The following is a 14,562-nucleotide window of genomic DNA, read 5'->3' on the forward strand; positions in this document are numbered from 1 at the left end:
CCCCCTCCCAGTTTTTGTCGAATGTCCACGTTTCGTGACCCCTTGAATCCGAAAAACAGATTTTTATTAATGTGTCTGTATGTCTGTCTGTCTTTGTCCGGCTATGAGCACGATAACTTTTGAAAAAATTAATCTATTAGATTGGCTGTTGGTACACGCATTTAGTGTCCTAAATTAAAGGTCAAGTTTGTTAGCTAGCCATTTTAAGTATAAAAATTCAAAAACTTAGGGCATTTTGAATATTTTTGAGACCACTTTTTCCAAAATTAAAAATTTCCCTGTACCGATATTCATAGTATTCAAAAAGACGAACAATTTATCCTAATGACTTGTTTCACAAAACCAAAAATTACTTAAGTTATAGCATTTACAAAATTCCAAAAAACACACGAAGATAAACATTTTAAGCCAAATAACGCACGATATGAAAAAGAAGATACGAGAAGAAAAATGTTAATTATTGATACTCCTACAAGATTATCATAACAATTTTTTGAATTCTTCAAAAAATCGAAAATTTAAATTTTGACCGCACAAAAAATAATCAAAAATCAAAGATGGCATTTTGCGGTCAAACTATGGAAGATAGGAAAGAAAATTATAAGACAAACATTGTCCGCCCAAAAAAAAATCTACAAATTTTTTATGAATCCTTTTTTTATAGGACACGTAGCTTTTGTTCTTTTTATAAAAAAAAAAACATTAAAGATAGAAAAATTAAATTTTTCGACACGCGACACAAGCTAAGAAAAAAACAAATAGATAACAATTTTTCAGCGAAAGTAGAGCAAAAAAATTGTTATTAATGGGTTTTTTTAAGTACGATAGATAGTTTCTATTTTAGTCGTGGAAAATAACATTAAAAATAAAATATTTTTAAAATTTTGTTAAAATGACACAAGATATGAGAGAATGAATTCACAAAAGTTGTTCAACCCAAAAAAGTCTAAAAATTGTTTTGGAATAATTTTCTGATAGAATGCGTGGTTTTCGTTTTAATCGTAAAAAATAACATTACAAATAATGGAATTGAATGTTCAAAAAAACGACACAAGAAAAAATTGTACCAGTTTCTCCCTACGATTTTTTCTCATTTATATTTTAAAATTCAAAACATGAAAAGTAAACAAATTATAATTTAAAGCATTTTTAATGCTTTAAATTATAATATTTTCAAAAATAAATATAATATTTAAAAAAATTTTGTTGGAAGCAATTAAAGAGAATTTAGAAGGATTCCAAAGAATTTAGGATAAATTAATAATAATTCAGGGTGAATTCAAAATGAATTGCAAAAAATATTCTCAATTTTTTTGAAATCTTTAAAGCCCTACATCGTATGTGTAAAGTTTAAATTATACAAATAACATTGGAAATGAACAAATTCAGTTTATGAAAAAAAGCCAAAAGTTTCAATAATATGTTAATTAACAAACTTTTGTTTAAAGAATGTGCATTTTTTTCAAACAGGACAATTAAAGTATGTCAGTTTTAATACCAATGCATGTTATGAATTATAATAATATACTTTTATGGGAATGGTATACAATTTTAGGGGTAAACTCGAGTGCGATGCACGAGATACGTGATGAGAATGTGTTTGTTAAAGTTAAAGGAGCTTTAACAAAAGAGAATTCACAATCACCAAATTACTGTTGCCGATGCTTTGACCAACATTCGCGCGCCACAGGCGCGCTCAAACTTGCGAGTGAAGCGATCCGCGCGCGATGAGAATGTGAGCATGATTTTTTAATATAAGGTGTTAAATATTTTTGAAACAATAATTAATACTTAATAATTTCGAATTGCAAGCGCCTGAAATTTAAAAAAAAATACGAATGATTTTGGACAATCTAATTATAAAAAATAGTTGAATTGTATAATTTTTAAGTCGGAGCACTAAAAACTAAGCGATGTTAATTTGGGTTGGAGAAATGCGCAACTAGCATGATTTTAGATTAAAATGTCAAAAATATGAAAATGTGAAAACGTTAAAAAATTGAATATTTAGTGTTCTGTGTGTTCTGTACGATTAAAAGTGTTCAAAATAAAATAATTAAAGATTGAAAACTTTTAAATTTGAATAATTTTAATTCAAAGCGACTAAAATTGGACAATTTAATATTGAAAACTAAATTTTATACTTCAAAGGCAAAGCTTCTGAAAATTTCGAATTATAAATTGTTTCTACTTTTTTTAATTTTAATGTTGTATGTAACATATGTTGTAGACATTATATATTATGCCTAGGAATTATATACTCTATCTGAAGTGGCCAGGCATTATATATAATGCTTAGGGATTATATATAATCCCTAGGGGTTATATGTAATGCCTGGATTATATACTTTATCTGAAGTGGCCAGGCATTATATGTATTAATTTGATTATATATTTTAATGTTGTTGTATATGTTGTATGTTTGAATTGTTAGATAAATTTTTCTAAAATGAACAATAAATTGTCCTAAAAAAAAAACCTATCGAAATAAATAGTAATTTTAAATGAGAAACGTTAAAAATGATAAAATTCGACTCCCGATCGTCGAAACTTAAACGAATGCGACTGACCGACGTAATTGAAGTTTTCAACGTTTATAAACGAAAATAAATTTTTGTTTTTTATTTTCTATATAAATTTGAAAGTCCCTAGGTATGTAAAACTTAGTCAGCTATAAGGAATTAAACTTTTTTTTAAACTGTCACCAGGTGCAAATAATCACTCAAAGAAATTTCGGAAATTTTATAATTTCGTTTATAAACATGGCAAACTTCAATCACATACTGACCGTGGCTTCTTATCAATTTTTGAAAAATGATTTCATTTAAATAAATGACGGCTTATTTTTTCGGGAAAACATTCTCTACAACTCTACTGTTTCCAAATTTAAAAATAACTAAATAATCTTAAAATATATTTATTTGCTTAAAAAATGATTTCTTAAAAAAACTTGTTCTAATAATTAAGTTCTAACTCTACTAAACTGTAGAATTTTAACATTTTTTATGAAAAAATCATTTTTTTTATTTGAAATGACAGCAGTTAAAATATTTTGATTTTCCAAATCATAAAAAACTATTTTTTCAGATATCTGACCTGTGGCACGACAAGTACCTTAAAATTTCAATTACTCGAAGCAAATTCAAATCGCCTAAAAACTAATAATTTTTAAATTGCTAATAATACTTACCAAAATCTAAACAATTCAATTTCAATTGAAAATTAAAAACTACGAAAGGAAAAAATTAAAAATGAGCGTTATTCATGAAAATTCAGAAATATGAATTTTTTAATTTCACATCTTTCTTTAAAATTATTATTCATTCTAGAAATTTTAAAATATTCTTTGATTTCAAAAACGTAACCTTTTAATTATTGGAATCCTTTTTTTTTTGTTGAGATTTTACCAATTACATTCGATAGTGTTTTCAGAACCGTTTCAATTTTTCATCAGGCCACAATTTTGAAACCAAATTTTTTTAATTCTTTTTTTTTAGGGAAATTGATTTTTATTTATAATTTTATAATTTAAAATAATTTAATAATATAAATTATAATTTATAATTTTTCAAATCCTTGTCTTTTTTATTAAATTTGTTAGTAAGGCCCAAATAATAGAACTTACGTTCCTATTAAGGTAATAATTTTAACGATCGAATAATGTGTTTTGCAGGATTTTTAAGATTTTAAGTTATTTTAACAAATTTAAAAGAATTTTGAGACATTTAAATTTTTTTAGAAATCTTACCAAATTATTTGCATTCCCTAGAAATTTTTTTGAATCTGTTGAAATTATTCGAAATTATAATGAAAAAATTGAGAGACTACAAAATAATGATATATTTATTTACTTAACGTAAGACTTGAAAATATTTTAAGGTAGTTTAAGAGATTTCGGAGAAATTTCACGCAGGGAATTTCAAAAAAATAATTGAATCATATGCAAAAACATATTATTTTTTAACCATACAGTTGTATTTTTTCCTAAAAATAAGAACATTTCTAAAAAAAAAGAATGTTCAGATCGAAAATATCAATTTTCAGCGAGAGTTAAACTTCTCAACCGAGGAAGTTTTTTTTGTCCTGAGAGAAACAAAATTTTAACTACATTGTGGAATTTTTAAGCAAAAATTGCATATTTTCTATAAAACACTTGAATTTTGGTCTCAAAAATATGAATTTTCCTCGAAAAACCTCACTGTCAAACGAATATTTGAATTTTTTATCAAAATAGTTGAATTTTCAAACCAGTAAGACAAATTTTCAATAACAAAAGTTTGATTTTCAACCAAAAAGGATGACTTTATAACATAATTGTTCAATTTTGTCAAAAAAGGATAATTTTAACAAAAAATATAAATTTTATAGAAAGAATATAATAGTGAACTTTTCAATTAAAAATAATTAACCATTTACTTGTTAGGCAAATTCATTGAGAACTTTTTTCTTCACAATTGATGCGAAATATTTTCACAATTACTGCCAGAATTATCATTTTCATTTGTTCCAAAGATTTACAATACAAAGCTGTAAAATTTCAAAGAAGTAAAAATAAAAAAGGTTGGATTTTAAAGAAGTATGAGTAAAAATTCTTTAATTTAAGCGATTTTATAACTTAAAAGTCAAAAATCTTACATTATTTTTAATTATTAATTTTCAAAACTAAAAACTTTTTAACTATAAAGATTCCGATTTCTACCATTTTGAATGTTGTGAATAAAAATTCTTAAATTTTAATTATTTGAAGACTCAAAAGTTAAGTTAGAAATTTCGAAATCTTCAAAATTGCCGAAATTTTTAGTGTAAATATTGAAAAGCATTTTTCATTGTAAAGCTTGAATCTGACATTATTTTTAATTATTCATTTTTCAAATTAAAAACTTTTCAAATTTAAAGATTCAAAATTCAAATTTCTACAATTTTGAAGGGTATGAATAAAAATTTTTTAATTTTAATTATTTAAAAACTCAGAAGTCAAGTTAATAAATTATAAATTTTCAAAATTGCAAAAAATTTAGAATGTAAATAATCAAAATAACAAAATTTTCATTTGTAAAACTTAAATCTTACATTATTTTTAATAAATAATTTACCAAACTAAAAACTTTTCAATTTTAAAGATTCCAATTTCTACAATTTTGAAGGATGTAAATAAAAATTCTTAAATTTTAATTGTTTGAAAAATCCAAAGTCAAGTTAACAAATTCTAAATCTTCAAAATTGTTGAAATTTTGAGTGTAAGTATTGAAAAGGATACAATTTTTAATTGTAAAGCTTAAATCTTACATTATTTTTCATTATTAATTTTCAAATTTCTAGAATTTTGAAGGGCATAAATAAAAATTCTTAAATTTTAAATGTTTGAAAACACAAAAGTCAAGTTAACAAATTCGAAATCTTCAAAATTGCAGAAATTTTCAATTTAAATAATTAAAAGTACGAAAATTTTGAATTGTAAAACTTAAATCTTACATTATTTTTAATTATTAATTTTCAAAATTCCTATTTCAACAATTTTGAATGGTATGAATAAAAATTCTTAAATTTCAATTGTTTGAAAACCCAGAAATCAAGTTAATGAAGTCTAAATCATCAAAACTGCGGAAATTTTCAATGTTAATAATCAAAAAAACAGAATTTTTAATTGTAAAACTTAAATCTTAACATATTTTAAATTATTAATTTACAAAACTAAAACCTTTTCAACTTTAGAGATTCCGCTTTCTACAATTTTGAAGGGTGTTAATAAAAATTCTTAAATTTTGATTGTTTAATTCATTTCCCCAATTAAAAACTTTTCAAATTTAAGGATTCACAATTCAAAATTCTACCATTTTGAAGGGTATAAATAAAAAATTATTAAATTTTAATTATTTGAAAACTCAGAAGTCAACTTAACAAAAAATAAATATTCAAAATTGCAGAAATTTTGAATTTAAATAATTAAAAGTACGAAAATTTTGAATTGTAAAACTTAAATCTTATATTATTTTTAATTATTAATTTTCCCAATTTAAAGATTCAAATTTCCACAATTTTGAATGGTATAAACAAAAATTCTTAAATTTTAATTATTTAAAAACTCAGAAGTCAAGTTAACAAATAATAAATCTTCAAAATTGTAGACAATTTTTATTTTAAATAATCAAAAGAACAAAAATTGTAATTGTAAAACTTAATCTTACATTATTTTTAATTATTAATCTTCAAATTTCTACAATTTTAAAGGCATACATGAAAATTCTTAAATTTTAATTGTTTGAAAACTCAAAAGTCAAGTTCACAAATTCTAAATCTTCAAAATTGCAGAAATTTTGAATTTGAATAATCAAAAGAACAAAAATTGTAATTGTAAAACTTAAATCTTACATTATTTTTAATTATTAATTTTCGAATTTCTACAATTTTAAATGGTATAAATAAAAATCTTAAATTTCAATTGTTTGAAAACTCAGAAGACAAGATGATACTTTCGAAATCTTCAAAATTGCTGAAAGTTTGACTTTAAATAATTAAAAGTACAAAAATTTGGAATTGTAAAACTTATATCTTACATTATTTTTAATTATTAATTTTCAAAATTCCAATTTCTACAATTTTTAATGATATCAATAAAAATTCTTAAATTACGTAATTCGAAATATTACAAATTGATGAAATTCAAATATAAATCTTCAAAATTACAGATTTTTTAATTACCACACTTAAAAAATGTATTATTTTAAATTGTTAATTCTACAAATTAAAAAATCTTCATTTTCCTAATACTTATAATGCAAATATCTGCACTTTCAAAGAGTTAACAAAGAAAAAAGTTGTATTTTAAAGATGTGCAAATAAAAATTCTGAAATTTTGATAATTTTCAAACTAAAAAGTCAAGTTAAAAAATTCGACATTTTCAAATAAAACAAAAATCGAATGTAAGGATCCAAATTATACAATTTTAATTTGCTAAGATTGAAACTACAAAAATTTTTTATTGTAAATTTAAAAATTAAGAACTCTTTAATTTTGAAGATTTATAAACAAAAATTTTAACTTTGTAAATTTGAAATAAAAAGCTCTGAAATTTTAAAGATGTATAAATAAAAATTCTTAAATTTGATGACTTTCAAACTTAAAATTCAAATTAAAATATTCTAGATTTTTCAAATTCGAATCATCAAAGTTAGATATTTTTAAATTTTAAATCTTAAAGATTACATTAATTTAAATTCTTAATTTTCAAAATTAAATACTGTCCAAATTCAAACAATGACAATGATAAATTATTAAACTTTGCAACTTTGCAAATTAAAAACTCTTCATTTTTAAAGTTTATACAACCAATTACAGAAATTTTTGGACATTATAAACCTCGAGTTACTAAAATAAAACAAAATACATTTTTTTACTATTTTTCAAATTTTAAACAAAATTAAACAGTTTTTGATTTTAAAGATTTAGTATTACAATTTCTACAATTTTAAAACGTTACAATAAAAAACGCTTGAATTTTGAAGATGCGTGAATAAAAATTCGTAGATTTTTGTGATTTTGAACGTCAAAATTAATGTTAACAAATTCTAAATCTTGCAAATTGAGAAAGTTTCGAACATAAATCCACAAAGTCGCATAATTTTTACTTGTAAAACTTAAAACTTGCAGAGTTTTAATTTTTTAATTTCCAAAATTGAAAAATCTTTAATTTAAAAAATATACAAATCATAGTGTTGAAGTGACAAAAATTCTTGAATTCGGATAATAAAAAATTAAAAACGACTCAATTTTCAAGAATGAAATATACATTCCAAAATAAGAGCCGAATTTGTAAACTGATAATTTTGATACGAAAAATGCGTTTTTTTATATAAAACACTTGAAAGTTTCACCCAAAAATATTAATTTTCCTTATATAAAATAATTTGCAGCCCAATATTTAAATTTTTTACTAAAATAGTTTAATTTACAAGCGAATAATACGAATTTCAAAACAGCAGTTAAATTTTCAACCAAAACGGATGAATTTTTAACAAAATTGTTAAATTTTCAACGAAATAATTAAAATTGCGATCAAAGAAGAAAATTATAACCCCAAAAAGAGGAATTTTAAATAATATAATAAAAGATTTTTCAATAATTATCACCTAGTTATTATTTATTATATATAATTTTATTGATTTTATCTCATTGTTGTAAACTCATTTAACAATACAAAAAAATACCAAATTCAAATTTCTACAATCTTTGAAGAGTGACAATTAAAAACTCTTCATTTTTTAAGATTTATAAGTAAAAATTATTTCATTTTAATAATTTGGAAAACCATATTTCAAGTTAAAAAATTTTAAATCTTCAAAATTGCAGAAATTTCAAATGTTAAAAATTAAAGGTGTGCGATTAAAAATTCTTAAATTTGGTTGATTTTTAAACAAAAGATGACTTTCTAATAATATAATAGATTTCAATTTAAAAATAATAACTATTAATTTTGCAGGAAAATTCATAGCGATCTTTTTTCTTCACATTGGAAGCGGGATATTTTCACAAATAATGTCAATTAGCATTTTCATGTGTTCAAAATTCACTGATATTTAATTATTGTAAAATCATTTAACAATACAGAAAAACAAAATAAAGCAAAGAGCAATTATTGTCACTATTTTTGAAACATAACCTATAAAACTGCCGGATGCTTTTTTAGGCGCAAGCTCTTTGTTCTTTAATCTCAATAATTTAGGTTACTGATGCTTTTACTTTTTTTATTTACTTTTTTTGTCGAAGCTCATTCAATCATTCCGTAATTAAAACCAAAAAGTAATTAACTAATTTTATAAGTTAACCTTAATTCGCCGGGTGACATTCAGACACCTCGTGCATTGATTTTAAGAATTTCAAAGCTTGACATAAAATATATTGAAGTCAATTTTCCAGGGAAAATTTTCTGAAAAAATAAATAAATACCTCTGGAGAAATTTTGATGAATAATAGAAAATAAGACTTTCGTATTCACGCACTGCACAAAACACATTTGCGAATTTTCGTTTGCTTTTGTGTATTTGTTTACTTCTTATTTTAAAAATTCACCGAAAGTCGGCGGTAGTTTCGCTTATACTTTTGGCGCAGAATTTCAAACTAATCATAAGGGAAAAAACTGTTTTAGAAAAATTCTTATAAGGTAATTAAAGCTAAAAATAGAAGCAATTTAAAAATCCATTATTAAATAACTTTTTCCATATTAGGATTGTATAATTTCTTATTTCAAAGATTCAAAATTGAAAAATTTTTTCCAAATGAAGAGTTTAAAAATTAAATTATTTTATAGTAAAATTTAAACATTGCAAAATTAATGAATGAAGGTCAATAAATATTCCACTAGACCAATAGTAATAATTTTTAAAGAAAATTTTGGTTGGAAAAATTTTTTTAAAACAAATTACTTTTGTTTAAACAATATAAAATTATTTAAACAATGTTAATAAATATTACACTAGACTAATATTAAAAAAATTTAGAGGAGAAAACGAATTTTCGAAAAATAATTATTTAAACAAATTACATTTGTTTAAATGATTAAGAATGAACTAACCAATGATAATAAATATTTTACTAGACCAATATTTTTAATTCTAAATAAAAAAAGACGAGAATACAGTATTCAAAAGGACGATTTCATGAAGAATTGACATTTTTGGTTTAAAGGGTAGTTTTCAGGTACTCGTGGGGGTGTTAGGGGTGTCAGACTTATAGGTCAGATACAATAAATTCTTTGGTGGATAATTCTCTACAAGCCCCGATACTTTCCCGTCACATTTTTTCAAACCCTAAAAAATTATCTTAAAAACTCAAGAAAGTGATTTTTCCCCATGCATTTTACATGGGAAATTTCAAGTCAAAACCGGCACCTGTTGAAATAAAAAAATAAAAAATTGCAGAATTTCTTTTTTCGGATTTGGAAAAAATTGGGGGGATCGTAGCACTCTAGCATGCAAAAAAATTTTGCCAAGCATTTTTGGACCACCCTAAATTGTTGATAAAAAGTTGTTATTTTTAAGAGTAGACCGTTTAGTATTCCTTTAGTATTACCAGGGTCATAATGTGGCTTCAACTTGTTGCGAAAGCTTTATCGAGCACTATTAACATAATTTGTTGTTCATAATTTCTTTTTCTAAATCGTTTATAACAATTAATGTAAATAATGACCCTCAATTACCAGAATTGAATTATTTATTTTTATTAAACATTGACATATGATTAAACATTTCACTATCTTGATATTTTCTCGTAGAACGAGCCATTAATTATTTTGGCCTTATAAACAATGTATTTTTGATGAACACACCTTCCCCTAAAAGCCACAATTTTCAATTCATTAGCGATTACCCTTTTTATATCCTTAATTTAACGATTAAGAATGTAATTATCTTAGTTAGCGTTTTCGATATCTAACCCTTATTGTTTACAACTATTGTTATTAACAAAAAAGTTCAATTAGGAAAATCGATTTTTTCTTAATTTTTGTAATAATCTATAGCACAAAATTAAACTTTTCACTCTCGTGATATGTTTTCTTACTTTCAGCTATGATTTATTTATAGCCTTATAAACAATGTATTTTTTATAAACACACCCTCCCTTAAAAGCCACAATTTTCAAGTTATTAGCGATAACCTTTTTTATATCCTTAATTTTACGATAAAGAATGTAATTATCTTGGCAGAGTGAACAATTTTTTTTGTACCATGGCTTGATAAAAAAATTAGAAAAAAATTGATTTTCTTCATTGAGCGTTTTTGTTAATAACAATAGTTTTAAACAATAAGGATCAGATATCGAAAATGCTACCCAAGATAATTACATTTTTTATGGTGAAATTAAGGATATAAAAAAGGTAGTCCTTAATAACTTGAAATTTGTGGCTCTTATGGGTGGCTATGTTTATAAAAATACATTGTTTATACGGCCATGAATAAATAATAGCTGGTCGTTCGAGAAAATATCCCAAGAGCGAAAAGTTTTATTTTGTGCAATCGATTAATACACAAATTTAAAAAAAATCGATTTTTTTAATTAAGATTTTTCTTAATAAAAATAGTTATAAACAATAAGGGTCAGATATCGAAAATGCTGCCCAAGATAATTACATTCTTTATGATCAAACTAAGGATATAAAAAAAGGTGATTGCTAATAACTTGAAAATTGTGGTTTTTAGGGGAGGGTGTGTTTATAAAAAATAAATTGTTTATAAGGCCATAAATAAATAATGGCTCATTGTACGAGAAAATATCAAAAGAGTGAAAAGTTTAATCATATGTCAGGGTTTAATAAACAAATATAAGTCTATTCTGGTAGTTAAGGGTCATTATTTATATCAATTTTTATAAACAATTTATCAAAAAAAATTTTGAACAACAAATTATGTTAATAGTGCTAAATAAAATTTTCGCAAAAATTTTAAGCAACATTATGACACTGGTTGATCTGGATTAATTAACTGATTTTAAATTAAAAACTTATTATATTTAAAGACGTAAAAGTGAAAATTCTAATTCTACCGAATTAAAGAAATTTCGAATGCTCATCTTCAAAATTACAAAATTTTTAATTATAAAACTTAATACTTGAATAATTTAAATTTCATATTTTCAAAATAGAAAACTCTTTAGTTTAAAAAATCTACAATATAATTTTCAAGAATATTTAATGTCAAAATTGGATATTCTTGAATTCGGTAAATATAATAAGAGTTTAAATTTTGTTTTAAACAGTAATTAGTAATTAAGAATTTGGAATTGATAGCTAAAAATTAAAAAAAAAAATAAATGAAAATATATCAAATAAATAAAATGGTTTGAAAGCAAATAATTTGAGATTGAAAATTTTTAAATTAAAAATTTCGAATTCAAAACATTCATATTTGAACAATTTCACTTTGAATTCTAGAATTTTGAATTTAATTTATTTTAGAATAAAGTTTCGAAAAAAGTCCAATTTTAAAACGTTCATAATTGAATAAGTTACTATAGATTTGAGCAAAATTGAAGTTGTCTGTACGAAAAAACAATAGGGCAAAAGTAGGTTTTAATTGGATCCACCGCGGACCTATTTCGCAAACAAATTAATAACTTTCTTGTTTTTTAAGGAAATTCTCTCAAACTTGTAAAGATAAGAAAAAAAAATCCAAGAGCTGCCCTGGCAGTTACTGTATTTCAAATCATGAGAGAATGGAGGTGTCCCCTATCAAATCTTTTAAATGTCATGGAATTCGTTAAATTTCATTAAAACCTTTTTTAATTTTACAAAGTTCTTTGGCCTTTCTTGAATTTTTGTAAATCTTCTGATACTCTTCGTAACCTTTAAATAACGTTTATTTCATTTTTTTAAAGTTTTCTAGAAATTCTTTGAAATCCCTTAAAGTACATTGAAATCTTTGTAATTTGTAATAGAGTATTTAATTCAATTTGATTGCCAAAGCCCTTGAAGTTTTCATAATCTCTTGAAATACCTTTAAATCTGATTAAATAGCTTAAAATTTTTTATATTCTCAACAATCGTTTAAACATTGAATGATTTATAAAATCCCTTAAATCTTTTGAAATTATTTGAATCTTTTAGAATAACTTTAGATACGTTCTAAATCCTTTGAAATAATTTGAAATTCTACCTTAGGTAAATAAATCAGTTTCTTTATTTTTGCATCACTTCTCCCAATATTTTAACATTATTTATTTCTTATTGCTTTTTTGGCATCGTCTCAGGTTATCGTGGGTCATTCCAGACCCAAAACATGTTAAAATGCTCAAATATCATTTAAAAAATATGGTAAAATTCCTGTACACTCTTGAACACTTCTCCTTCAAGAGCATTTTATGAAGATTGCAAAAAAATGTATACAAATATTTTATTTTTAGTGATAAACAGACCCAGCTCCCGAAAAAGCAAACATTTGCTTAAAAATGCATGGGTCTGAAACGACTGACGATAACCGGATCGTGTTAATATTGATCGAATTTCACCTTACCTTTAGTTAATACAAAAATAGAAAATAAATTTTTTCATTGCAATCTGTAATAAAAGTGCATAACAAATAGTGCATTATAGTTCTATGAGAGTGAGTACTAATTTTTATTTTTTAGCTTCAAGGATAATTTAATCCACTTTACTAATTGGCTAAATTGATAGGATATTTATTGACTTTCTCGGCCAAAAACTAAAGTTTTTTAACAGGAAAAACTTTAATTATTACTTCTTCCGTTCGAAGAAATCACAGAGATTGATAAGAAAAAGAACATGAGGTCATTCTGGGGGTTGAGACTGATTTAAAAGTTTTTAAATGAAATAGGAGAGGAAAACTAATTTATAAATAGAAAAGTAAAGTAATTTTAAAATAAAATAAAATAATAATACTCTTTTTCGTGAAATATATACGACCTATCATAAAAGAGCAACAATAAAGATGTAGAGCGGCGAGGATGAAGTGATAAAAACACAAGAAATCGAGGAATCTCCCTTAGACTCTTCTATCTTAGACTCTTCTCGACAAAAAATAAAAAAGAATGAATAGAAGCAAAAAATGTTTTTCATATATTTTTTCAAAATCAGTAGGCACTTTAAATTTTAACTACTAGTAGAATCTACACAACTTTTCGACTCTTGAAAAGCCAAATTCGTTAGCTTTGATTGATATTCAAAATTTCTCAAAACTTTTTTTTCATTATGTAATAAAAAAATTGTTCTTTGAATCTCTAGTAAACAATTATATGTTCTCTTTGTTCCAAGCTTCGTTTTATATTCTGGTACTTTAAAGTCCTTCTGTGTAGCAAAAAATCATCCAAATTTATAGTATATCAATGTAATTTTTCGTTTGTTTTCGTGAGAGTTTGTCAAATATTTTGTTGTTCTTGAAATGTCACATGCTTATCGAATGGACATTCATCTAATTCTAATTATCTGAAACTTAAAAATTATATAAATAGTGATATTAGATTTAACGAACTCAGTAATGGAATTTTTTTCTTGAAACTGACACCAATGAAATGTCAATATCTCATAGAGATAAGCTTGACGCCTATACAATCTATGATAACGACTACAAGGTATAATTCTGATACAATCTTACAGAAAATTATACAGTACATTGTAGTTACAGTTTGAATCAAATTCATCATTAATGCATTAATTAAATTTTAATTTGATCTGAAAATATGAGGATTGTTCCTTCTTTCGTCTTCTACTTAGTTATTATTCTCAATTCTATTGGTGAATATATTGATATAGAGTCAAACTTGGAAATAACTACGTTTTAGTGACACGAGGAGGTGAAAACCCTCGATAGAGTGCTGCTTCAGATGGAAACGCTTTTGTCTGTTCACTTGTGTTTGATCACCGCGCACTCCTTGTAGATCGTTTCACTCCTACCTGTTGCGCAACGTTAATTCTCGGAAAAAATAAATCCGGGGGCGTTATATCCGATTTTCACTATATCTACGAGGGTAGTTCAATAAGTCCTTAGAATGAAGTATAAAAACAATTTTTTTTGGGTAAATTTTTTTTTATTTTTCAACATAATCTCCTTGGAGCT

At 24.1% G+C, this 14,562-nt stretch overlaps 1 protein-coding gene across 1 annotated transcript in view; it reads right to left on the reverse strand.

Annotated features, from left to right (window-relative positions):
• Positions 1–9,025, reverse strand: part of LOC117180754 (14 kDa phosphohistidine phosphatase-like) — a 9,771-nt gene extending 746 nt beyond the window's left edge. The window contains exon 1 of the mRNA XM_033373245.1: positions 8,945–9,025. Coding sequence (XP_033229136.1) covers positions 8,945–9,011 — 67 coding nt within the window. The 5' untranslated portion in view covers positions 9,012–9,025. The remainder of the gene's footprint in view (positions 1–8,944) is intronic.
• Between the last annotated feature and the right edge of the window lie 5,537 nt (positions 9,026–14,562).

The sequence above is a fragment of the Belonocnema kinseyi genome, chromosome 9, assembly GCF_010883055.1.
Source record: "Belonocnema kinseyi isolate 2016_QV_RU_SX_M_011 chromosome 9, B_treatae_v1, whole genome shotgun sequence".
NCBI lineage: Eukaryota > Metazoa > Arthropoda > Insecta > Hymenoptera > Cynipidae > Belonocnema > Belonocnema kinseyi.